The sequence below is a fragment of the Scleropages formosus genome, chromosome 20, assembly GCF_900964775.1.
Source record: "Scleropages formosus chromosome 20, fSclFor1.1, whole genome shotgun sequence".
Taxonomy (NCBI): Eukaryota; Metazoa; Chordata; class Actinopteri; order Osteoglossiformes; family Osteoglossidae; genus Scleropages; species Scleropages formosus.
The window spans coordinates 6,973,816-7,001,386 of NC_041825.1; the positions used below are offsets into that span (position 1 = coordinate 6,973,816).

A 27,571-nucleotide genomic window follows, 5' to 3' on the forward strand; every position below is an offset into this window, starting at 1 on the left:
CATTTACATTTATTCGTTTAGCAGACACTTTTCTCCAAAGCGATGTACAGTACATCTCACAGAAAATACAATGTGTGCATTACATTAGCAAGAAGAGAGACATTGTTGCAGACACGTGATTCTTAAGTACAGTTAGTTTCTTTCCACCATATGAACCAATGTACATCATACAAGTAGCTCCATAAAACTTTATCCGAATATCAAGGATTCCTGATCACCTTCCTAGTTTTTTTGTTAAAGATACATATAAACATTTATGTTACATTACAGGAGTAGCTGCGTAAAGATTACCTAATTGTTACAGGTTGTACATAATTGTTACTTCAGTGCTGAGTGGTCTATAAAAGTCTATAAAACGTCCTTCATACTGGAAATACAAAGGAACAACACCCAGGGTACAGTGATATTTGATTCCCTATTATAAAATTAACTATAACAATTTTGCTTTCATTAATACAATCTTTCATTCATTTTACATTCAGTTGGAAGCCCTGGAAATTCTCACACCAAAGCAGATGGCAGAAATGATTCTATTGCCCTTGACTGGACCAGCAGACAAAAACGTCATCAACGCAGTTTTCAACTACTTGCTGGAATCTCCCCGGGAAAGAAATCTTAATGAAGTTTTGAATTTCCTTGCTATGTTGTCCACAGAGGTAAAAACCTCAGTAAGATTTAACACATTTAAATAGTTGCACAGCACCTATTAGGGATTTAAAAAAGTGCAGTAGTGCTCATTGCAGTTTAAAAAAAAGGAAAGAAAAAAACATCTGTACCTTGATTTGAGAACGTTTAGATTTTCATTTATGCAAACCCATTGTATTTATACATTTAAATGTGATTTATCATCAATATTTTCCCTGGCACATATACTTCTGTTGGCATTTCAGGCAAATTTTAGCAACCTCTTCAGTCAGTTCCCTGTTTTGAATTGGTAAAAGTAAAATACCCATAGTGTGAATGGGTGTGTAACTGTGTGTGAGACAGCCCCATCCTATCCAGGGTATATCTTTCCTAATTTATTGTCCAGTGATTCTAGGATAGACTCAAGGTCTCTGCAACCCTAACCAGGATAGGCAATTAATGAGAGTGAGTGATCAATTATTAGAAAATATGAATAATATGTTAATATTTCTTCTTCCTTTAATATTTAACTTTTTTGTTTAATACACTTTGTCTTCACTATACATAAATGCATGCGTGCATGCATAGATATATGTTCAATCAAAACAGATTTCTAGGAATTCATTAAGTTCATAAACCAAGGAATGGGTGCGCAAATATTGGCGCACCCAAATAAATTTGCTCTACTCCCACCCCCTCTTGTAATGTCTATACATGTAACAAATATATTCCATTATACGTAACTAAAATATTTTATAATATTGAATTTAAAACTCCTTGGGGCAGCTGCTAGTGTAGTGGTTGAGCTGCTGCCTTTAGACCCCAAAGTCACAGGTTCAAGTCTCACCTTCAAATGTTATACCTCTGAATAAGGTACTTACCCTAAATTTCTCCAGTAAAAATTACCCAGCTGTACAGATGACTACATAACTGTAAACAGCTGAACAGTGAATGTTGCTGTGGAGAAAAGCATCAGTACAATGAAGTAATGTAAATAATTTTCCATTTCTAGATGACTATCAGCTGTGACACCAATCAACTCATGTAAGTTACATTACATATGAGTATATTTAAGTTAATTAAATGTATTGAAGCTATGTACAAATAAACTACTTAATGTTTATTTAAATGGGCAGTGGGTAATGCAATAGAGTCACTGATTTGTAATCTGTAGTTCCACATCCTACTGTAATACCTTTGATCAAAGTACTTAAAATCATCCATAAAAAAAATACATTAAGACAAAGGAACCAGCTAAATCATAATAAAATATAGACTGATTGTGAGCTCAGTGGAGGGTGGTGCGGTGGGTTGGACCACAGTCCTGCTGTCCGGTGGGTCTGGGGTTCGAGTCCTGCTTAGGGTGCCTTGTGACGGACTGGTGTCCCGTCCTGGGTGTGTCCCCTCCCCCTCCGGCCTTATGCCCTGTGTTGCCGGGTAGGCTCCGTGACCCCGTATGGGACAAGTGGTTCTGAAAATGTGGGTGTGTGAACTCAGTGACCAAGGGGGAATAATATTCATCATTATATTATCATTTTCATCATCATCTGTAAAGGGTTAGAAGTCACAGAAAATTTGTTTTCTTTCTCAGCTTCAACAATCTTAACCAGGCATTGTCAAGTGTGCCAAGGGACATTGAGCCAGTAATTTGGTCCACCTTAACTGAGCTAATGTGGAGAGCTCCCACAGGTACGACTCTACATATATTTTTGTATCGTAGATGTTTTCCTTAAATGTTAACAAAAGGAAATTGTTCTCTGCAGAGATTTCATACGTACTGTATGACGATACAACTTTGTAATACGTGACATTTAAATTATGCACTTATTGTGCTGTATATACTTGACATACTTTTTAAAAGAAGCCTACTATCATACTACTATATTCTGAAAGGCAACATCATTTGATAGACAAGTTGGCTGCACTTTCTGATATGACAGCAAACATGTCAGCAGTGCTGGCAACAGATTGTTCTGGGTGTGGTAATGGTGGAAAATTTCTAGTAGGCTGTGCATGAAACCGGACAGAAAGAAATGAGAAAGGCTGAGTTTCACCCTTTAAAGTCATGTTATGGTTAGATGACTATGTTTGACTGTGCTCAAAGTGCATCACAAAGGGTAAGAACAGGGAGATACAAAATGGAATGTAGCGCAATATCCAAAACATCCAAGGTTAGCATAATGGGTTTATAGATTGTATCTCCAAAATAAGTGAACCAAGAATAAGTTTCTCTGTTTTTCCCCCATTTGGTTCTTTTTCAAAAATAAATTAGGACTAGTCAATTGGATATAAGTGTACAAGATTTTAAGTACAGTATCTGGTCACCTTTTTGGTATATCAGTCTTTTGACTATGCCCATGTTTCATAATATGCATTAAAAAAAAAACAAATTTTAAATTTTGCACATAAACAATTATCACCTGATAAAATAATGAATAATATGCATTTGCTAATCAGATAACTGCTAAACCTTGGTCACTCAAGAAAAAGCTGTAAACTAAATTCAGCTTCACAGACTGGGAATCAAAGTTGAGAACAATCAGCCTTGTTTCTGAGAATATGCTCATGCAAAATGAGAACTAATATAACAATTTGTAAATTAATTATTCTACAGTTCCATACTTATATTTACCCCATTTTGGCTGTGTTTTCTACAGGTTGCATTCCTGCGGTAAGCCTCAAACTCCTTCTTATTAAAACATATTGTATTTACTGTTTTAGACAGTTTTGCCTACTGCTCCTCAGCTTATGAAATCAATTTGAATCTGAAAATGTCTGTAAATCAAAAAATGTCTGTTTTACCAATAAGTCACAATGAGTGCAAAAAAAACTAAAAATTAATGTGATATTAAACTTCTTAAATAAGTTCCCATAACTAAAACGCAGTGACATAGTTCTAGAGAGTAACTAGCATTTTCTTTCTTTTATTCAGTGTCTTACCATACCAGTTAATGGTAAGTAAATATCTGTAATGGGTTTTTCCAATTTATTTACTATGAAAACCATTACACTCAGTCAGTTAATACACAGTAATGCTTATATTCTGCTTGACTCTTTTTTCAGAGACAAGAGTTTGTACTGGAGTTAACAGGTGGGTAGAATAGTTCATAATAAAAAAATTGCTAAACTGGAAAATTTGTTTTGCCATTCAGAAAACTTTGATTTTAACATTTCTTTCACATTATAATACAGCACTAAACTGCAACTATTCCTGAACACTGGGGGCAGCACAAATACGCTCTGTAATTTCAGCATTGAACAGTACGCATGTGCGTCGGTAAGATATACTATACTGTTTAAAACATTTTTGTCTCTCTTTCATGAAGTAATATATTCAATGACGTATACATTTTGCTTACAATGAATATTATCATTATGACTTCATTATTATTTACTATGGTGAGGTGGTATTTCAGAGAGCTATTTAATTCAGTTACTTGGTGAAAACTAAAAACGTTATTCACTGGTTAAGACATCTAAAAAGTGATAAAACCCAAACACGCCACTCCTCCCCGATTACATTACCCTTAGCGTGTGACTATGTGAGCGAACGTGCACTCAGCTGCATCTCATACAAAAGATTAGAGTTCCAACCTTCATGTACCCTACCTGGCCTAACAATCCATAATTCTGGAATGAGATCCGAATCATTAGGATACACACTAGGACAAGCTGTTAGTTAGTTCTGCAAATCTGAACAAGAATCAAGAGTCAGAGGCCTTACTGCCATTTCAACCATATACAACAGTACACAGTGAAACAAAACAACGTTCTGCTCGTGCTACATAAAACAACACATATTACTGTATGTAAAGTGCACATGTGCAAGACTTGTGCAAACAGTGCTAGATATTACAGCAATTACTAAGACAGGACAATAGTGCCAGTGTCAGTCCAGTCCCTGAGTACTAAGGAGTCTGATGGCTTGGGGGAAGAAACTGTTACACAGTCTGACCATGAGGGCCAGAATGCTTTGGTACCTCTTGCCAGGTGGCAGGAAGGTGAAGAGTTTGTCTGAACGGTGTGTGGTGTCATCTGCACTGCTGGTGGTTTTGCAGATGCAGCGTGTGGTGTAAATGTCCATGATGGAGGGAACAGATACCGTGATGACCTTCTCAGCTGTCCTCGCTAACCGCTGTAGGGTCTTGTGATCCAAAACAGTACAATTACTAAACCAGGCAGTGATGCAGCTGCTCAGAATGCTCTCAATAGTATCTCTGTAACATGTGGTGAGGATGGGTGGTGGGAGACGTGCCTTTCTCAACTTACGCAGAAAGTAGAGATGCTGCTGGGCTTTCTTGGCTACGGAGCTGATGTTGAGGGACCAAGTGAGGTTCTCCGCCAGGTGAACAACAATGGAATTTGGTGCTCTTGACGATCTCCACGGATGGAGCCGTTGATGTTCAGTGGAGAGTGGTCGCTCCGTGCTCTCCTGAAGTCAACAATCATATTTCTTTTTTCTTGTCCACGTTCAGGGACATGCTGTTGGCTCTGCACCAGTCCGTAAGCCGCTGCACCTCTTCTCTGTAAGCCGACTTGTCGATCTTGCTGATGAGACACCACGGTCGTGTCATCGGCAAACTTGATGTGGTTCAAGCTGTGCATTGCTACACAGTCGTGAGTCAGCAGAGTGAACAGCAGTGGACTGAGCACAGTCCTGGGGAGCCCCAGTGCTCAGTGTGGTGGCGTTGGAGATGTTGTTCCTGATCCAGACTGACTGAGGTCTCCCGGTCAGGAAGTCTGGGATCCAGTTGCAGAGAGTGGTGTTCAGGCCTAGCAGGGTCAGCTTTCCAATCAGGTGCTGAGGAACGATCGCACTGAATGCTGAACTGAAGTCTATGAACATTATTCGAACATACGTGTCATTTTTGTCCAGATGTGTGAGGGCCAGATGGAGGATAATCGCAATGGTGTCATCTGTTGAGCACTTGGAACGATACATAAACTGCAGGGGGTCCAGCGAGGGGGGCAGCAGGGTCTTGACGTGCCTCATTACAAGCCTCCTGAAGCACTTGTGAGTGCGACGGCACGGTAGTCATTGAGGCAGGACACTGAAGATTTCTTCAGCACAGAGACGATGGTGGTGGTCTTGAAGCACGTTGGAATGACGGCACTGCTCAGGAAAATGTTGAATATGTCGGTGAGAACATCTGCAAGCTGGTCTGCACGTCCTCTATGCACTCTGCCAGGAATGATGTTTGGTCCAGCAGCCTTTCATGGGTTTACTCTATGTACAGTTTTCCTTACATCAGCCATGGTAAGGCACAGCACCTGGTCATAGGAAGGAAGGGTGGTCTTCCTTGCCGCCACGTTATTCTGTGCCTCAAACCGAGCGGAGAAGTTGTTCAGCGCATCTGGAAGGGAGGCCTCACTGTCGCAGGCAGGGGATGTTGCCCTGTAGTTTTTGATGGCCTGGATGCACTTCCACATGGGCCGTGTGTAACCGCTGTTCAGGAAATGGTTGTGGATTCTCTGGCCGCGTGCACACTTTGCCTCTCTGATGGTCCGGGACAGTCTGGCCCTCGCTGTTTTTAAGGCTGCCTTGCCACCTGCCCTGACGGCGGAATCTAGGGTCTTCAGCAGCACATGCACCTGCACGGTCATCCACGGTTTCTGTCTGGGGCGTGTAATGATGGACTTTGTGACATCATCGATGCACATGCTGATATAGCTGGTCACTGATGACATGTATTCCTCCAAGTTGGTGGAGTCGCCCTCGGTTGCAGCCTCCCTGAACACGTGCCAGTTAGTGTGTTCAAAACAGTCTTGAAGTGCAGAGATGGCTCCTGCTGGCCAGTTTTCACCTGCTTCAGAACCAGTTTGGCATGTCTGATGAGGGTCTGTATGCTGGGAGTAGCATAACAGACATGTGGTTTGAGTAGCCAAGGTGAGGGCAGGGCTCTGCCCGGTATGCGCCAGGGATGTTTGTGTAAACAAGATCCAGCGCATTCGACCTTCTCTTTGCAAAGTCCACATGCTTATGGAATTTAGGGAGCATCAACTTGAGATCTGCATGGTTGAGATTTCCAGCGACAATAAACAGTCCAACAGGATGTATGTTCTGCAGTTCAGCTGGGGGGAACGTACACTCCAATTACAAGAAAAGCGGTGAATTTGCGTGGTAAATAGAATAGTCCGTATCTAACATTCAGAAACTCCACCAGCGATGAGCAGTAACTAGAAATTAGCACTGAGTTCTTGCACCATTCCGCGTTAATGTAAACACACAAGCCATGTCCAACAAAAAGAAAAATTATAAAACCCAAGGAGGGAAAAAATATACCCACTGCTACGATCATTCATTTTTTGTGTTAATGGCACCATATTTATGGTAACTTTCAGCACTAGTAAGACTGCTAGGCAGTGGTTGAAATTAAACTGCACAGTGATTTGCTTAAAAATTGTCTGCCTACATAAGTCAAAATACTATTCAGAACTCAAATAAGCAGATATGAAGCAGATAAGTTGAGCGTGATTTATTGCTTTAACGGCAGAACCTTCGAGAAAACGTTTTCTGAGGCTATTACATAATCTTGCTAATTGAATACCCCCTTGAAATTGTTGAACTTTATTATTATTTTTATTGTTGTGTTTTGCAATAATGGAACATTTTATGTTTGCAAAGATTTCAGAAATCACACCAGAAAACCTGGCCAGCCTGCTGAAATGCAAACTAACTGACAATAGCACCTCCTTCAAAGAGACTTGGAAACTATTCTTCACAAAAGTCAGTGGAGTCCTGGACAAAGCCCTCAGTATCTTCTCAAACATGGTAAATCACTTTTTTATTTTTATTACTCAGAGCCCGCTGGTAAAGCAAAAACCAGCCTAAGAAATACATTTTACAGGTGTTTCCTTTTCAGTAAATTAATGTATTAAAAATAACATGTTATCTGCATGTTTATAGAAAATTATGTCTATGTAAAAATTAATTATTTAAATTTGTGAAAATAAGCCGTTTTCTGAGGTTTATCATTTAATGTTTTTATGCTTTCATAGTCTATGAACATCAGCAAGCCAGTCATGTCTGACATCCTTGACGTAATTGGAGACATCAGAATAAACATTTTCAGCGGAGAACAACTGATGGATGTAAATTTTACAAACTACTGGTTTCATGGAAATTTAAGACCATTTTTGTCATCTGCATCTGGAGAATTTTTGAGCTGTCTCAGCAACAAAAACATCACCTGTGAGATATATCAGAATGTGTACGTATGGAGAGGTTTTGTCAACCTTATATTCGTCATTATGGGTCATACAGTGGGACTTCAGTGGACATCTGAAATCATAGATTTAGAGTTGGAAACATTATTTCAAACCTATCATCTTTCTTACTTGAATAATCTTTTTTTTTTTTTTTAGGTTAAAGGAGTTCAACAATGAGTTTCTTAACATGGACCCGTGGACAAAAACTTCGGTCTATACATATTTAATATATCCATTCCTGTCCAAGAACACAACAGGTAGAAACTAGTCTGTTTAATCAAAAATAAAATTAATGATTTTAATATTTTTATGTAAATAATAAATATACTTGTTTTGATAACCTAACTGGTAGTGTTTTGACTCAGTAGTCTGTATTTCTGTTTACCCATCAGATCTTGCCTGCCTCTCAAATACAAACGATAGTATGGATTGGCTGCTCAAAAACTTCGGAAACTTTTCCGTCATCGCCCCCCTCACTGACCTTTTGGCTCTGAACGAACACTTCTCACCAGTAAGTCCTTAATGAGTACCTGAATAGCAACTTTTCTGCGGTAAACTTTGAAAACTTTTTTTCTGAATAATACAAAGAAATGTTTTTTTCAGTCTGAAACATTTAAACAATGTGCAAAATTTTCTTTCCAAATTATTGAATAGAAAAAATAATTATGTATTTGGCAGCGAGTCGTATAGTGGTTAGAGTTATCACCTTGTAAACAAAAGAGTTGGATCCAAATCCATGCTGCTGCTGTAATACCTTTGAATAAAGCACTTAACCTGAATTGCTACAGAAAAAAAATGTGAAAATAGCTAAGCACATCTTAGCATAAAAGCACAGGGCAGCTGGTAGCATAGTGATTAGAGCTACTGCTTTTGGATCTAAAGATTGCAGGTTCGATTCTCAGCTCTAGCTATAGTAACCTAGAGCAAGGTACTTATCCTGAATTGCTCCACTAAAATTAGCTGTCTACATGGGAAAATATCTAAATACTTTATCATAAGCCGTTTTGGAGCATAAGCTAAATGTACTGTACATATAAATATTGTAACATGCTTCAGACAAAAGCATCACCTAAATTTATTAATCTTAATGTAATCAACCTATCAAATATCTCTTTGTAATCCTTAGATGGATGCTCTGCCTCTTCTGTCAGTGAGCCAGTTGGCAGAAGTTGCCTATACTCCTGGACAGCTGACCAGTTCCGAAGATGCCAATAATCTAATGGGTCATATAAGTAATGCTGAACTACACATTTTTTTTGATCAATTCTCCAGCGCTATTCAGGTGAGATATAAACATGACATTATAAAACATACTATCGTAATTGCTAGGACTAACTGAGAAAATGTAAACTCCATTTCCTGGCTGCATAACCTCACCAAATGCAGGTGAATGCTAGCTATTTAGAAATGTAACAGCAACATAGAAAAAAATATGAAAAAGCAATAAAGCAAAAGCTTCAATTTGTATACCATTCTAATATGAATTATTGAATGTATGGGGTTTAGAATTAAACTATCTTGATGGTAGCCTATTCATTGTCATGTAATTTAAAAGTTTATTTGCCAGACTTCTACAATAAGAAAATTCCTTATCAGAAACTGTTCACCATTTGTGAAATTTCCTTGACTCTTTTTCAGGGTGAAGAAAATAGAATTCCACCTTCTGTGCGGTCTGCAATGCTCCAGCAAGCGTTTATGAGAGCAAACCTTTCAGAACCATCTGTCAGTGACACCGAGGTTCTGCTGTGGCTGCAGCTGAGACTCAGACCATTGTTAATAAACATGTCAGTGGATTACATAGAACCCTACTTTACCACAGTGCAGAATAGGAGCTGTACAACCGTACAACAAGCGTAAGATCAGCTTTTCATCTCTTTCCCCTTAATATGTCAAATTACCAAAACTACTTGGCCATATGTCATTTGTGTCATTTTTCCCAGCCTTCTAGAGATATTTACTGTTAAGGAATAAAACAATGCCCTTTTTTGTTTGTAAAGTTATTTTAATATTGAATATGTATTAAAAAATCTAAATGTATTTTTCCATATACAGTCCTATATTATGCTGATTGCCTTCTACTCCAATTTTCAGAGTTGAGCTGCTGTACTCCATCCAGTCCACGCTGTCAGATGACACACAAAAGAAAATCTACAGTAATATAGTGACGTTACTGAAAGGTACCAAAAAGGCTTTGGATTTCTGACACCGGATAAATATACTATAAATTTAGTAAATGTACAAAATATTTGTATTTACTGTGTTACAAAATATATTATGGTCCATGACAGTCAGTAGCTTAAAACAATAAGGTCCAAGAAACCACGCTAAATAATGAATATAGCCACAGAAACTGTCACTGTCAGTCTCAGAAAGCAGAAATTTACCATTAGCTTCAATATTAACTTGTATGTGTTCCTGAGCCCCAAAAATTACATCCATTTATGCTAATATTACCAAATTCCATAATAGACAATCATTTTAATAGCTATTATTTACTGTCACAGTATAAAGAGGTTTACCTTCATTAATTAATACTGTCATTACCTGTACTTTCTCAACTCTATTACATACTGTATATTTAAACATAAAATATACACACATATTCTCAATATTTATGTAGTAATTCAACCTTTTATTAAAAAAGTTAACACACAAAAAAAAACATATGAAAACAACAGTAATGAATTCACTCATCGAACAAGTTGACATGGTTTTTATAGTCTAAATGGGGCCAGGATTACCAAGATGATTAACAGATGAAACTAGACAACTAGAGGGAATGGAGGTTTATAACGCAGCATGAGCCAGACTGCAACTGCAAACATGATGACATGGCAGCTCCAGTCTCACACCGCACAGCTGTCAAGAGGTCGACACATTGTAAATTTGGTCATTGTAAATCCCATGAAATGCCTCTTAGGCCAAAGTTGTGGTATTAAACTCCTCATAAAGTTAATTGTCACAACCTGAATGGACGTATCTTGGATATGACTATATTTGTTTAGAAAAAATAAAATAGAAATAGCATAAAACATTTAATTTTTTGATAATGTATCTGATAAATTTTCCGTTGTACATTTTGCTGTGAAATTTTAGGACCACTTGACAGTCAACTAAATTATTTGAATAAGAAAACTTGAGAAGCCTGCAGATTCCAGGCTTGGCAAAATATCAGTCATTTATTGTGTATCTGAAGGCTTTTCAATAATTTCCATAGCAGGCTCTTACAAAATGGGTTACATTATTGCCTACTGATCCGACCATTAACCAGCACTAACTGCAAGTGTGCCCTTTTTTTTTTTTTTTTTTAAATTGAATTTAATTTTATTCCTCTCAGAACCAAGTCCAATTCGCTGCTATCAAAACAACAGTTTCTATTCGTTCATGGAGAGCTCCTTCCTTGGATTCCAGTTCCCAAACTTATCTACATTCCTCTCATTGGTGCCAGACACTGAAAAATCAATGGTAAGTTAACACTGATGAGGAAGTTTGTTTTTAGATGTTAGACTGATATTACTTAAAATGATAGAATTAGGTTGTTCTTGCATCTTCATCTTGCATGTGTTATTTTTTCCTTGCAGCTGATCAACTCCATGTCACCATCTGACCTTGGCAGCCTCCTCAGTCGGCCGAACATTGTTGACAACAGCTCACAGCTCTGCACCATTTTTAATTATTACTTCAGTACTCCTGATTTCTTGGAGAAGGTGCACGCTTTATTCCGAATAACGGATGCATTACTGATGTGTCTTTATAAACTGAACACAGTCACATATAGTTTACTTTTTTCCTCAACAGGAAAATGTCTCTGATAGCCTGAGGCAACAAATCTTGCCTTGTGTCTGGCCAATGGCCCTAAGCAGTAAAACCAAGACTGACGTGGAAGTATGGTTTAACAGCTTGAGCCAGTACATGAAATTTCTCAACAAGGACCTCATCGGCTCTCCCAAACTTCTCAGTGCCAGCTGCCTGTCATTTCAGAAATTGTAAGTATTGCGGTCAAATATTTACCTAAACAAAGCACTGCGAGCTGTTTTTATGTTCTTGCTGGGGGGGGAGGAACGGAAAGAAAGAAAAAAAAATTCTACTGTTTTTTCTTTTGTAGCGTTTTTGTTCTTGGAAATGGTTACAACTACAGCAACATGAACTTCAATAAGGGCAATGTTTACACTACCATTAAGGACTACCTCAGCACTGGTGAGTCTTCATGTACAGCACATTTGAAAAGTGCCATTGGAAACCTCAGCTAATGTATATATTGTCGAATTTCGTAGCATTATTCATGGTGTCAGATTTAAAATGAATGTGTCATGATACTTTGTCCTTATACTTTAATTGTACAATTCATAGATTTTGTTTATATTGATAACTAGAACACTTGAGACACACAGAAGACAATATATAGACAATCTAAATATGCATATGTTCAGGGTGCAACTGAGAGCAAGAGGGACTAAAAGAGGACACGAATATAAATCAAAAATATACCCTGCAAAAGAAATGCACAAGCAGCACATCACAAGGTGGAGCAGTAACAAAACTACTGCAGTTAAAAAATAGAAAGCATTTCAAAAATAGAAAGCACTCAAAGGTTTAGAATGTCCAGCTTCACTGTAATTGGTGAACTGGATTACTTCCTTAAGACCACATTTCAAATTTTAATCAGCTATGCTGGCTTTACCTGATATTCGTAACAACAATGTGTTCTTCGAATTAGAGGTATGCTCTCGTGTAATATCGGATATATATAATTTCTGTAAGATTTCTTAAAAAAAATTCTCATACAGTGCTGCTGTTTTTATACAAAAGAACTGTAGATTAAATGCATAAACCCTTGCTGCTAATAATAAATCGTTCACCTAGACATTTTTGGCAACTTTTCCTGCTTTACAAACTCCTATCTGTTCAATTTCTTGTTGATTCTAAATGTTTTCTCTGAAGTATCTTTACCTTGAAGTTTATTGGTTCTTCAAGGAACAAAACCCAAATGCTACAACGCTACAAATCCTGACCTGAACTCCACTGCTTGGTTTGTTGACTACATCGGCGAGTTCATCAACTTCACCACTCTGGATGACCTCAACTCATTCGGTTCTACACAGGTATATTAACATTCTTGTTCAAAATCAAGGTTTTAGGGTAAATTTCATTAATTGTACATGCTCAAGTGACATTTATAGACCCTGATTTTATTCACATCCCAACCCTAGACTAAAGTTATTACACCAGAGGCGCATATATGTGCTAAATAATAAATTTAAAAAAAAATTGGCAAGTCACGAACAAAATAAAAGCCAGCAAAAACATACATGTCTTTCAGAGCTGGACACTGCTGAAATTATTATTTTGATTATATAACAGATAGAAAAATTTAAATTAGTTCTGATGTAAACATGTGAAACTAATTTTTTTTTTTTTTTTTTTTTGGAACAGCTTCAGGTCTTTGCCCCAAACCTTGCAAACATCCATCTCTTCAATCAAACTGGTTTTCAACAGAACATCTCATCATTTTACACAGAACTCATTTACTTACAGGACCCTAATTTTGACCCTTTGCTGTAAGTGTTCCAAGCACTGGTACATTCTGAAGCCCAAAGAATATTTTCCTATATTCCTGTATGCCGTATATTCTAGGATTTTTACACCTTTGATGAACGCAGACAACACAAAGGCCAAAACCTGTTAATAAGGCAAATAAATTATACAATACAATAGACCACAGTAAATTCTTACTATGATGAAAATGCTCCTATTAGTTAAGGTAATCTATTGTGCAATCCTTTGATTACAGTCAAAAATTACTCTTAAGTTTCATCCAAAAACATGTACATTTTATGTTTCACCACTCCAGACTTCCAATGGAGTTCCGCTGTAGTGCCCCAGGCTCATCATACACACAACTGAACAATGAAGAGGCTATGACTGTTCTCAGAAACATAAGCCACGTATGTACTGAAGTCGACCCTCAGGTAAGCAAATGGCAAAATATTTACAATCCAGTTTAGGTGGTATTGTTTTTCATTTTTTTTGTTCTGATGTATAGTTCCAAAACAGTTGCATGGCATGTATCTTACTATAGTTAAATCAGGAATATTGCTTTTCAGATTACTGCAGCCTTGGCTGGAGACCTTGAAATAAGTGTAGCTGCAATCACATCACTGGGCCAAGAATGTTCAGGACTGACCACTGACCAGATTATAACAGCTCCTCCATCTGTGATCATTTCATCCCTTCCAATACTACGTACAGTGAATGGCTGGGACCTGGGGCAACTGATAGCCATCATACAAGTTCTGGCTTCAGGGGGTCTTCAAGTATGTTTCCATATTTGTATTGAATTTTTTACTTTAAAGCCATAATTCTAAGAGCACATATAATCTGACAGATAGTTTGTAAGTTCCGCAATGGTAGTAATGACTTTACTTGAATTCATTTTGTAAAACATTAAGCTCTATAAGTATATATACAGTATGCACTGTAAAATAGAAGTTGCTGCTTATAAATAATGTAGTAGAGTACATTACAAAATTTAGCATAATATATTCAGTATGAAAAGAGTTGTAGCTGAATTAATTTCTTATATAAATGTAGAAACTAGAAAAAATCATTAACATTTAAAATAGCTGCATATTACTTCATAATAGCTGTAGTTCTGTTTGCTGTCTCACAATTGATTCAAAAATTATTTTACATTAGCTGAACAACAGTGTGGAACTTCTGGAGCTAGGAACGCTTGTTGTGGGAGTGCCCTCAACAGTTTTTACTCACACTGATCCTTCTCAGCTTCTGCAAATATCCAAAAATGCATCGTTCATTATCAACATTTTGAATGCCCCCCCAAACACAAAGTACACTTTTATTAACCAGGTATGTGTGTGTGAAACAAAAAGATTATAGTTTACAATTCATGTTTCATTAAAAATCATTTCAGCAGTTTCTCACTTTTAGACTGTGACTTAATGTTTGCTTTTTTTTTTTTTTGGAAGATTATCACTGTCAACAGTGCCCCACAGGCTCTGTTAATCAATGTCCCAGATGCCATGGCAGATGAAATTTCAAGATCTTTATTAACAAATTTCACTTCAGACACTGTTACAATACAGAGAATAAATACGAAGAAATGGAAGCCTGAACAGGTAATTGAAGAATTCTGTAATTTCAAATTTTGGTTTTACAAAGTGAGTACACAATGAAATTTCTTGAATGATTGTTTCATTTACAATAATTTATTAAAAAAAATTGTAATTTGAAGCTATCATAATGATAGTCAATGCAGGCAGCCAGTCAACGCAGTAGCGGAGATATTCTAAAATGGTTTAGAAGTGGTTAATCAAAAGAAAATAAAGCATTTACAATGATGTTCAGCACGCTGCTTAACAAATTGACGGAAAACTAAACTTGTCTCCTTTTTGTAATTTACAGGCAGTTCTGTTCTTTCACACAGTAGCAGATGCAATGAGTGACCCTAATAAGTAAGTTTTATGTTCCTTTATAAAGAATGTGTACCAATTATGATTAACAATCATGTTTAAACTGTTTTTTAAAAACAATATTTACTGATATCTTCTAGCATTTCAGCAGATGTGCTACAAGGATTTACATGCAGTCGAGTGCAGGCTTTCACAAAAAATAAAGTAATAAATCTTATCAAGGCGTGTCGCAATAATGGTGAGAAGAAAATAGTTCTTCAGGAAACCCAGGTGAGTATGCTGGGACTGCATTGTTTTTAATTTAAAGAGTAATAGAAAGTAAGAAGCATTTAGTTTGTTGTTTTTTTTTTTTTTTAGTTGACCTGCATGTATAACTGTATCAAAGATGGCAATGCAAGTGCCTTCACACAATATCCATCTGACATACTGCTGTATTACAAGTGAGTTCCATATAATAGATATTTAAAGAATGAACAATATGAGCTTTAACACCACAATTTTTCCCAGTAGCTCTGTAGAAAAAATTAAGAAAATACTTATTTCCTTCCCCAGCTATGAACTAGTGCAAGCCAACTGCAGCTCATATTTTGTTGAGGTGGGAGCAGCAAACTTTGATGTCATATCAGATGCACTATCTTATAAGAAAGATGCATTACTACAGAATGCAAAAAGCTGCCTGGTGAGTAGTATGGTCTTACACATAACTGTACTATGCAATTATAATCACTAATATTACATATAACAGAAAAAAATAAGATACACATAAGATGTTTTACAAAATTTATAAAAGTATACATTGTAACAATGGAATGTATTCTAGGGTATCACTGGGACAAAAATAAACAGTACAAACATGGAGATTTTAGGAAACATGGTTTGCATACTTGATGGGTCCTACATTGCAAATTCTGATCCACTGATCCTGGAGAATCTGAAAAACTGCAAAAGCTTCACTAGTCAACAGGTCACAGCAATGGAGACACTCCTGTTTAATGGAGCCACCAAATACGGGTATGTAAACATGTTGTTTTCACAATTCCTGTATTAAAAAGACCTAAAGTAGCATTTCGCACCTTTCGACTTTTCCCAAGAGACGCATACAATTTACAGAACCGTGAAAATTTTTCGTTTGATTCTGCACAAACAAACCTCAGCCAGATTCCACCGGTAACAGCCAAACAGCACACTGCAAATAAATATTACTTCAGAATATTTTTTTTTAGAACTGTTGAACACTCTTCCAAACTTACGGTACTTGCACTTACGTCACACTGTTGTCCTCTGCTACTAATATCATTATCATATATTCTGAGTACAGTGACTCACCCATTACAGACAGACACCACTGGCCAGGAATACTTTGTACCTCCAAAGTCACTTTTCAGATACAACAAATAAAAATGAAATACATACTTCCTTCAATTTATTCATTAGATTCTGTAAAAAAATATTGGATGTAATCGCAATAAGTAAAAGCTACTCTAACACTTGCACATTTTAATTGACTTTGAGTTACATTAAAATGAAAAATTTTAAAGAAAATATTAGTAATATTAAATTAATTTAATTTTTAATAATTTATTATGTAATTACCAATGCATTGTAAACACTGTTGAAGAGCTGAACCAAGGCAGTCCCACACTCCTGTTTGGGTCCACTTCGTGGTCCCCTATCAGCTCAGTAGTTAAACACTTACTGCTTTCACTGTACTAAAAACAGAAATTTTAGAAAAGTAAATAGTTACACTAGACTGGGGTTCTAAGTCTTCTGGCTGAGACCGTGTCCAGAAGACTTAGAACCCCAGTCAGTTGACACCGGTCACAGAAGCCTATGTGTTTTGAATAGTTACAATAATTGAAAACTGTTGATATCGTTAATAAATTCCATGAGGAAGGACTATACTTGTATCATGTGTTCTGTAATTTCTTTGAGAAATTTATCTTCTGGAAAATGTGTTAATGAGAACATACCAGTTTAAAGTGTATTTCCTACTATGAACAGTGTGTTCATTATTCACTAAGTGAAACTGATGTCTTTTTCTTAGGGATCCTTCGACGTGGAACATAAAGACCCTGCAAGACCTTGGCATTCTTCCGCTGTACTTAACAAGCAACTTCTGGGGCTATTTCAAAACTGTACATTGCAGTTAATTATTTCATTTTTTTGTTTACCTCGTTACTTCTTAGAATGTCATAATTTCTTCACTTTTTGTTTTTCTATACAGTCAGATAAAAGAACGTTCCTGAAATCTTTCATGAAAAATTTGCGACAGAGAAACACCAATAAGACGCAACTAAAACAACTTTTCACTGCATGTAACAAGGCCTCCCGAGTAAAACGTGCAACAGGTCTGTACAGGGGTATTTCACAGAAAATGTATTCACTTAACTGACTTTTTGCCAAGGCAACTTAGTCGTAAGCTACCTGCAATCATTTGCCCATTTATACAGGCAGGTAATTTTCCTAGAACAATTTAGGGTAAGTATCTCGTTAAAGCGTACTACAGCAGCAGGATTTGAACCTGTAACCCTCAGATCCAAGGCCACTACATTGTCAGCTGCCCCAGAAAAGCAGAAAACTATTTTACAGCACACAATTTGGACCCTATCAGTGGCACTACAACATTAACATCTATCTAAAATTTTTTCAAATGTATTTTAATAATGATGAAAAGGTTTTAGATTTTTGACGATACTGCACTCTAGGTGAGCCAGTAAAGGCATATATTGAGTACAGGCTTTGAAAACAATGCAACAACCAAGACAGACTGAAAAATGTGGAGGAAAAAAAAAAAAAAAAAAAAAACTGAAGCAGATTCACTTATTTAAAATGACTTGAAATTAAAAATATCTAAAAAAGTATGGAAACACAAAGTGATATTGTCATAAGTAGAACTCACATTGGTGTAAAATAACCTCTTATTGCTGCCTTTGTTTCAGGCTGCACCACTGGCAATATTACGGCAGTGACTATAAGCGACGAAGCGTTTCCCTTCGGATATGACGCTATCCAGTTCAACGCCTGTCTTACTGCTGATGTTGTAAAGGCAAACCTAGCAGCCTTTGCTGATAAAGTTGTTGATGATGGGTTTCTGACAATTATTTTGAACAAATTAAATCAGGTATAGTTGCAAACAAAAAAAAATTTAATTTCATGTAACATGTTTAGATTTCCAAAAACACGGAGTAATATAGCTAAAGCTATATTATAGCTAATTTCTCCCCCCTCAGGCATACAATTCAAGTATTGCAGATGAACAGGTTCAGCAGCTGGGGTCAATTTCTCGTGTGGCATCTCTGGCTGACATAAACAAGTGGAACATCACCAAGATTGACACTCTGGCTGCATTGATGTCCTCTTCTGATGGAAAATGGACACCAGATCAGGTTAAAATAAAATCTTTTTTTTTTTTTTTAAACCCCCTTACCTCATTTTCTTCAACCACATGTCCAATATTCAAACACAATGCTTTGAAACCTATCCTGGAAGCATTGGGTATAAGGCAGGGTACACCCTGGACAGAAGGCCAGTCCATCACTGGGTGATCATGATACAATCACAGTATAATACAAAACAATATGACTGAACTTTGTCTGATTTCTGTGTTCATTTAGCAAACACTTCTTCCTACAGATGCAGTAACATATTGCACATAAAGTGGAAACACAAAGACATAAGGAGGGAAAAAAACATTTATAATGAACATACAATGTCGAACTCATATATAACGCAAAATGTCACTATAACATATTACACTTGCTAGAATATTGCACAACTATTACACCTGTTGCCTCATCACACACAAGGGTTACTAGACATATTTAGCCCACTGAATTCCTTAATTGTCTCTCTAAAACTGGAAAAAAGTTATGAACAATAAACTGGAAAAAACTACTAAAACATTGATACACTAACAAAGTGACTTGTTGGTGCTGCATGTTTTAGCAGTATTTTTATGTGTCCATTTCTTCTCCTAGAGTAACCTCATCATTACAAAATACTTGAGCACAAAAGGAAACACTCTGGGGACGGCTGAGCTGAACTCAATCGGAGGGGTGAACCTGTGTGCTCTCAACGCCAGCGTTCTCAATACTATCAGCTCTAGCAGCCTTCGGTAAGAACTGTCAGACAGTAACACAGCTGCCATACTGTTAGAAGCCTTACTTTGGATAATGTTACAAAACATAATCAACTTAGAAAAGAAGATAAGTAAGTTGCATATTAAAGTAATCTTTAATGCACTACAATACCCAAGAAAGTTGGGAAACCACTAGCAGTTGGACACGCAAAGGTTTATTTTTCTCAGAGTTCCTCAGCCTGGGAGTTTTTTTTTGTTTTCCTTTCCTCAGTTTCCAGATGATACATCAGATCAGTAAATTAGCAAACTGCACAATATGCTTTCATCTTATTGTGTCTAGTGTTAATGACTAAGTACATTTTTTTTTGCAACTGAAAGAGAATAAGAAAAATGTATGATTTAAAGATAAGCGTAACAAGACATATCAACATAAAAAATAAGGAGAATTTAAAAAAAAAAAACATTGAGACTTAAGGTTTCCACAGCATGTCACTTTCTACTACGCAGTTGAGTTTTGTTACATAATTTTAGTGTGTACTAACAGAAAGTCATTGGTCATTTTGTGTGTTATGACTTATCCAGATGATTTTTTGTTCCATGTCATACAGCACTTTGTTGAGAAGAGTGCTTTATAGAAATCAGTTTTATAGAAAATTGAATGATCAAGCTTTAATAAGATCTTGACAACATTTTTACTTACCTTTACACTGCCAGATATGCAGATGTTTTGGATGTATCAAACTGCTCTACTAGCAACAAGGTAATACTTTTCACTATAGCCAATAGTTTTTTCTCAAGTCCAACCAACATCTCACTGACAAGTTACCAGCTCATACAGCCATACATAGGTGAGTATGGCCTCGACATATAGCACTGTGCCTCATAAAGTTCTTCTTTGTGAAAATGAAAGACTGATGGACTTAATTTAGAGTACTACCAACAGATCATTGACTCATGACTCTGTCAAACTCCGAGATCATAATTTTTCTCATCGTCTGATACTGTTGGAACTTTGCAGGTGGTGCACCTTTATCCTATGTAAAGCTTTTATCTACATCAAATGTTAGCATGGACATCCCAACTTTTGCAAGTTTGGATCCAAATGTTATAATGGTAAGTGCAAAAATCAGAATGCCCCGTCTGTGTCTGAGGAAGTGAAATACACTCTAACTTAATGTGTTTTACAAATTTGCAGGCTCTTACAGTGAGTGATGTAAAAGGCCTTCTGGGTAACAACTTAGCTGATCTGAAGACCTACGAGAACGTGACTGTGATACAAAACTGGACTGCAACTCAATACAAGTCCGTGCTCGATACTCTCGGTTTGAATCTCATTGGGGGAAGAGCGGATCTCACAACAACCGTACCAGGACTACAAAACAGCACTGGAACGACAGTGGCAACAATAGTGTCAACAGTGATGACAGCGACACCCACCACAAAGACACCCACCACATCTGGTAATGTGGTTTATTGCAGCTATCAACTGGGTTCAGTTATAGGGCAGAGGTGCCACATGAATATATGACATACGTACTATATTATCATAGATGTCACATAAATATTCACAGAATATGAAGTTTGGACATGTTCCCACTAAACAGGTCACACTAATATTGTGATCTGGGCTTTAGAACTCAGTCTCCTGAAAGGGAAAATCTCTTAAATTAATACATGAATTTCAAAATCAATTCTCACAGCTCTCACTGCTGAAATGCTATGCAGAAATTTCAAAGCTACGACACATTTCATTCAATTTCTCAGTGATATTTGAAACAAAACATCAAAATGAAGTTTGATTACATTCACATTTATACAGGCAGGTAATTTGAATAGAGCAAACGCTTTTCTTTCTACAGATGCACTTGATTATAAAAGTACAATCAGTTTGTGTAATGGCACTTTTTTAGCCAACATACATTATATATGGGTAGCTGCATACAGAACTGGTAGAGTACAAAACATTTACATTTATTCATTACATTATGAAATTACAATATTACGTATGATGGTGGTGATTATCTCATCATGTTTTATTCTATGCACATTATAAATGGAAACTGATAATGCATTACAGTTAGATAGTGTTTGGATAAACAGACTGAAAAATTGTGAAAATTGCGAAATTTATAGTGCAAGATATTTTATAAAAAAATTCCATCAATCTCCCCATTCCAACCCTGAATTTCTTGTGAAACATGTAAAATTACACATATACATACTTGTATACGAAGCTGTGAGGATTAGTAATATATTAACATATCCAGAGAAAGGTGAAATAATTCACATTTTCAAACTGTTTTCCAGGTGCTGGACAAACAACCAATGGCCAACAACCAACAACAGGAAATCCTGTTCTACCATTTACTTTGCTTGTCTTTCTTACTGCACTCCAGGGTACTACCATGATTTAACAAACAGGATATATAGTATTTAAATGATTACAAAAATATAATTATCTGTCTCTGTTGAAAAGTTTAACTCTTTCTTGCTTTACTTTCATGGTGATTTCTTATGTAGTTTTTTTAGCTTATGTATTTATGATCATACAGATTTCTCCATAAATACAGGAAAAACTCTTCACTGATTTTAGTGAGTAGCAAAATCATAAAATGTAGTTTGTGAGAAATCATAGTAGTTCTTGAAGAGATCTGTTACCTAAGATCACCATTTTGTTTTAAAAAAAAAAAATGGTTTTGATTGCTTATAACAAAACTAGAAAAAAAAGTTTGTCATAATTCTGCAATGGTTACACTGAATAATCGTAATAGCAGTATATGCAAGTATTATAAATTATAATTACTACTTAAAATTACTGTTGTCATCTCATTTCACTTCATTACTTACCTATTACTATAGAACACATAGATCCAAATTTCCTTGGAATTCTAACAAATTCTCTTCATTACAGTAACTTGCTTCCTATAGTGATAATATCAATTATTCGAAGACACTGGAACCCATTTATGTGAGAGACACATGGCACTCATGGAAATATTCTATTCTTCTAAACTGAAATTGTCAAAGCTTTTTTCCTACACTTACAGTATCATTATGCACTGATTCCTGACATTACCACTGATATTTTGAAAAAGGCACAGACAAGAACAGACATGAGAATAACTGGTAAACTTCTTTAGATATACTATATTGCAGTAATACAGAGTGTCGCAACACAATGAGTATACACTTTAAAATCTGCCATTGCCATTTTATTTTAGTCTTAAAACTCCATAAAGTAAAACTGGTGTTCACTTGATTAGCTCTGTCTTCCGGGTTAATGTCATACTACATAGAGTAATCACCTTTTCATCCCGTAATGAAAATGTCTATATCTTTTCCATCTACTAAGATGTGCACAATTTTTCAGGCCCTCCAGACACCAAATGAAAAAAAATGATTATGAATTTGTCATTCACGTTGAACAATCTGTACAAATTCTACCACTGTGTGACTGAGTAAATAAAGCAAATGTTCAAACCTAAAGTGTTAAGTATTTTCCCTTTCACCAATGTGGACTATAGATATCAGGCATTTTTCCTGAGTACTATAAAGTCACTGATCTGATTTCAGATTTGTTCAATAAAAAATAAAAGCAAAAGTGGGTTTCCCATATAAACATCATCACCGGCAGTATAACCCTGGCATCTGGATTTTTTATAAAATTATTCACAGCTTATAGAAATAAGCCAAATCATCCCTTTCCAACAGTATACAGTTAGCATGTGGGTTTTAATTCAATCAATAGTATCAAAAAATTCTTATTGAAAAAGAACCAGTTATTTCCCTTTTGATTTTATTCTCAGCTTGATTTTTTTTTTAAAAAAAACCCCAGGCATGTGGACAAGTACAGTGCTGGAGCTTTGCCTTACAAATGGTGTTTGGCGCCCTCTTGAGGTGAAGGTCAGCAAGTTCATCATAAGAACACACACACATCCTGCTGTCCAAAACCTCTGGCCATGATTAAAGATACAAGACTGGCAGTTATACTGGAAACAGCTTATTAATCAGACAATGAGTACCAGGTGCGGCCAGTTATGTGATAAAGCACATGGTGTGGACTCTGAGTGCCAGAAATGGGCAGTTTTGGAGGCTTTGGGGGACTGCATGGTTGGTCACTGCCTCGACCTGAAACGCGTCAGTGTTCCACACACCACTTTTTCTCAGCGCATATTACTCATATAGCTGCCTACAAACCTGAGTCCAATAAGACATTCAAAAATTGTGACAAACGGTGTCATGAAAAATTAACAAACTGTTAGATCAGGAGAGAAGGGGGCCTGAAAGATGTTTCAGACCTTTCTGACTGCTGAGAGGGATTCAGCAGTTCTGAGGGGAAGAGCGAACATAGGCAGAACTGAAAACCCTCAAACTTTCAGCTGTGGACCTCAAGCGACTGTAAGCACCAAGACGTGGAGGAGGTGGGGTATAGCATTCTTTCTGTGATGTAGGGTGTGATCAGGGTTAAGTGTTCTGTGGAAAAACTTGTTGGAAAACAATGATTTTTTTTTTTTTTTTTTTTTTAATGGCTCTTTTCTGTTTATCTTGTAATCACAAAATTCATTTACTGTATGAATGATCCAGGCCTCCGTTTTCAGTAATAATGATCCTATGATGGTAGCACTGATCAAGTGTCTATTAATAAATATTTCACAAAGTTAAAAAAAAAATTATTACAGATATTTCTAGACTGACATCTACTTTACAAACATACTATGTAAAACACATTAAACGGTATATTTGTTTGTGTCATTTTAATTTTTACAGCTTACTCCAAAATCCACTAATTTCACTGATCCTCTTTATTTTTTCATTTTAGTATTTAATTAGTCAGTCAAAAAGAGACTGAAGCCCATGCTTACAGAATATGCCATTTTGGATTCTGGAGTTTTATTGTGAAATGGAAATATTGGCGATCACAATAACATCATTCCATGGACACAGAGTCTAACCAGATGCAAAATCTTATTAAGGCTAACGGCAGAATTATACAACGTCCCATTCTGTTGTTAGGACTTCCCTGAAGTAAAGTGGGTCTCAGCCAAGGGGCTGTAGTCTGCTAGTGGTGAGAAGAGGGCAAGCACTGCCAGCACTGCGGGTTATTAATGCAGCTCATTTATATGGGCATATGCACTGCTGCGGCTGCAGCCGGAACACAATACATCAAGGCAAAGACGAAGAAAACGAGCCAACTCTGGGACCTGAAGTGTTCGAACATCCTGAAAAATATCCAACAAACGAGAATCTAAAACGCTGACCTTAGTGGGCTATTTAGGATTTTCATGGATGAGCAGTCAAAAAGTCAGTTTAAAATAAAAAGTATTGAAGTGTGGTAAAACTTTCTAGAACTGCAATCGTGATTTTTTTTTATGTTCAATCTGAGTTATTTGCAGCTTTGCAAAAATACAATTTTAGCATTTAAACTACACAACAGAACAAGCACTCAAATTTCACAAGTAGAACCAGACAAGAAATGTATTACAGGGCTTTTATACTGAATGTTTCTTTTTTTCTCCTCCAGTTTAATATTATTATCTGCTTTCTTGGCAGCAGTGCTCTTGTTTCATACTCTAATGTTGAAACAGTATTAATTTTAACTACTGACAGAGCAATAGAAAGTCTGGGTTCCCTTTTAACCCAAGAATGGTGGTTCACAAAGTCAGTTTAATCATAACTTATAACTAAATAGTGTGAATTTTTTTTTAAGTAATTAATTTTTTAAGTGTCAGATATGAAAATAAAATGTAATTTAATTATATAATGACATTTAACATAATACTATATATAATATTTATAATTCAACAAAAGTCCAGAGTGCTTGAAGCAACTCTACTAAAAAAAAAAAAATATGTAGAGCCTCCTTTCTAATTAAAAATAAAGACATTTAACCTAGGCATACCAGTTGGCAAAAAAGAAGACCTTCCATTTCTAAACAGGACAGTATTATCTCCTGAATAGTTTCCTTGCTTAACTGCCTTCTCAAATCAATGCAATACTTGGAGTATTACAGAAAGTAAATTTTACATTATACTGAAACTATAAGTTACATCTCTTGGCCTCATGGACAGATATATAGTAAATGTAGAAAATTTTTGTAAAAAATTTTGTAGAAATTTGTAATGTCGCTTAAGACAAAAACGCATCCGATCATATCCTCTAATACAGGCCCCCAGTTCTAAGTGTCTTTTGTATCATTCATGAATTAAATGGAGCAAAAGCCATTTTGATGAATAAGTGGCTCTAATTTTAGCACAAAGCACTGGCAAAATATGGTAAAAGCATCTCACAGTACATCACTGAATTTACAGCGCAGTTACACAGTATTTCCCTCTGTTAAGAGCAATGAAAGTACTGTCTTTGAAAGATGGCAATTAAGATGAGGCCGCTATTCCATAAGATTGTGCTAAAAAGGTGATTCACAGCACTTCCCATTAATCCATACTATACTGTACTTGAGAAAACTACTTTTAAAGGGTTTTTTTTTTGTTTTTTTTTTTAAATTCAGAGCTGAACTGGGCAAAGATCATATTGCCAATACGAACTGAAATTATGCCCAGATGGCTCTTTCTCCCTGTTATATTGTGGTAACTTTTCTTAATGCAAGAACTGTCTGATGAGTGCAAGACAAAATTGTACAATTCCATTATTAGCATTTTGTAGCTTAGCTGAGGATTTTATCCAAGTCAAATTTTATACTTGATCCATATACACAGCCAAGTATTTCAAGGTTCATTTTTATTACAATTTTCAAGGTTTTTACTACAATAGCAGAACTAAGAGAAGTACATTTTCAGGTTACATGTCCCAGCTCTTCATCACTATGATACCCAGTTTCTTTAAAAAAATAAAAAACAGCTGCAAATATTCCTTACTTTCAGTCAAAAATTACATTATCCCTTTGAGTCAAACTCTGTCCTTACACACACGCATACGCACACAGATGCTGAAGCCGCTTGTCCCAAGGGGTATCGCAGCGAACCGGAGCCTAACCCGGCAATACAGGGTGCAGGGCTGGAAGGGGAGGGGACACACCCAGGACAGGACACCAGTCCATCACAAGGCATCCCAAGCGAGACTCGAACCTCAGACCGCCCAGAAAGCAGGATCCGGCCAAATCTGCTGTGCCACCGCTCCCCCTCCTTACATATATGCAATGGCTAATGCAGATAGCTGGTAAATTGTGTACTAGATAATCTATGTCACATTTTTTGGTTTCAAAACTAAAGTATATACATATCAATAAAAGACTGAGAATTTGTTCTTCACAGTATAGAATTCAGGTAAAATATTAACCTTAATCTCTGATAATGGTGCAGCAAGGTTGTAACTCCCCACCTACCGTGTCAGTAGAGAAAGGATGTTGAAATGCTGATAATGCAAATACTCTGCAATAAGACTAATTTCTATGTATTATTTAACCATCTGTGCATTAAAGAAAAAAATTAAAATACAAAGACTCCTGCTGTGTGATTCCTTTTATTCATTGTAGACCTCTGCTGTTTGTCTCAGAATGCATTCTGTAGAAGAACAACCTTTACTAGAATAACACAAACAGAACAAAACCATGAATAAATTGCAATCCTAATTATGTGCACATTATTGTCAATCAGCCAAATAATAGCTGTTTATCCTTATAAACATGGCTCTGCTTTTTGCTGTGTTGCCTTATTAAGCTTTTGCTGGTCAGCGTGCTCTGCTTTACTTAAAACACTGACAAAAAAAACTGCATTTGCTGTAGTCATCTCCAAAATTTGCAGTCTTTTCCCATTACAATCAATAAAACACTTATTTAGCCTTGCTTCTGTGCCTTTAATGCTGGGGGGGTTATTTCATTTTCTGCAAAATGATGGCACAACAGAAAAGCAAAGCCATGCCATGAGTATGGCTCAGTGACTCTGCATTTGCAGGAAGATGCACGGTTGGCTGGTCCTGATCTTCAGGAACCCTGACTGCTTGAGATGATGTTGAATGGCTCTGGGGGTGGGGGTGGATCAAGAAACACACCCTAGGATCTGGGCTGCTCTGGAGGATATTCATGAAGCCGCTAGAGAATGCACTCTGCCCTGAGGGTGTCTCAGCAGCTGCACCGACTGCACATGGAAGCAAAGTGCGTGCACTGAACAGGGATGCTCAAATTAGTAAATTCAGATTACCACTTTATTTCAGCTTTTTGCTGAAATAATTATACGGACTGCAAGCCAGTTCACTATATATAATCTAATTTTATAAA

General features: G+C 36.5%; 1 protein-coding gene across 2 annotated transcripts in view; it reads left to right on the plus strand.

Annotated features, from left to right (window-relative positions):
• Positions 1-21,794, plus strand: part of mslna (mesothelin a) — a 32,142-nt gene extending 10,348 nt beyond the window's left edge. Inside the window, exons 19-56 of one of the 2 annotated variants that reach the window (XM_018738620.2) lie at positions 483-656; positions 1,637-1,668; positions 2,216-2,313; positions 3,282-3,295; positions 3,557-3,578; positions 3,688-3,715; positions 3,817-3,901; positions 7,250-7,396; positions 7,624-7,835; positions 7,990-8,090; positions 8,226-8,344; positions 8,960-9,115; positions 9,472-9,686; positions 9,925-10,010; positions 11,171-11,298; positions 11,415-11,540; positions 11,632-11,819; positions 11,939-12,030; positions 12,808-12,935; positions 13,267-13,391; positions 13,685-13,802; positions 13,938-14,147; positions 14,530-14,700; positions 14,820-14,969; positions 15,256-15,305; positions 15,404-15,533; positions 15,621-15,703; positions 15,816-15,942; positions 16,084-16,274; positions 17,308-17,398; positions 17,488-17,611; positions 18,203-18,384; positions 18,494-18,649; positions 19,241-19,377; positions 20,056-20,189; positions 20,360-20,454; positions 20,537-20,801; positions 21,649-21,794. In XM_018738620.2, coding sequence (XP_018594136.2) covers positions 483-656; positions 1,637-1,668; positions 2,216-2,313; positions 3,282-3,295; positions 3,557-3,578; positions 3,688-3,715; positions 3,817-3,901; positions 7,250-7,396; positions 7,624-7,835; positions 7,990-8,090; positions 8,226-8,344; positions 8,960-9,115; positions 9,472-9,686; positions 9,925-10,010; positions 11,171-11,298; positions 11,415-11,540; positions 11,632-11,819; positions 11,939-12,030; positions 12,808-12,935; positions 13,267-13,391; positions 13,685-13,802; positions 13,938-14,147; positions 14,530-14,700; positions 14,820-14,969; positions 15,256-15,305; positions 15,404-15,533; positions 15,621-15,703; positions 15,816-15,942; positions 16,084-16,274; positions 17,308-17,398; positions 17,488-17,611; positions 18,203-18,384; positions 18,494-18,649; positions 19,241-19,377; positions 20,056-20,189; positions 20,360-20,454; positions 20,537-20,801; positions 21,649-21,755 — 4,797 coding nt within the window. In that variant the 3' untranslated portion in view covers positions 21,756-21,794. Of the gene's footprint in view, positions 1-482; positions 657-1,636; positions 1,669-2,215; positions 2,314-3,281; positions 3,296-3,556; positions 3,579-3,687; positions 3,716-3,816; positions 3,902-7,249; positions 7,397-7,623; positions 7,836-7,989; positions 8,091-8,225; positions 8,345-8,959; positions 9,116-9,471; positions 9,687-9,924; positions 10,011-11,170; positions 11,299-11,414; positions 11,541-11,631; positions 11,820-11,938; positions 12,031-12,807; positions 12,936-13,266; positions 13,392-13,684; positions 13,803-13,937; positions 14,148-14,529; positions 14,701-14,819; positions 14,970-15,255; positions 15,306-15,403; positions 15,534-15,620; positions 15,704-15,815; positions 15,943-16,083; positions 16,275-17,307; positions 17,399-17,487; positions 17,612-18,202; positions 18,385-18,493; positions 18,650-19,240; positions 19,378-20,055; positions 20,190-20,359; positions 20,455-20,536; positions 20,802-21,648 lie in introns of those variants that run through there. The other variant, XM_018738630.2, reaches the window with a different exon arrangement.
• Positions 21,795-27,571: the final 5,777 nt, after the last annotated feature.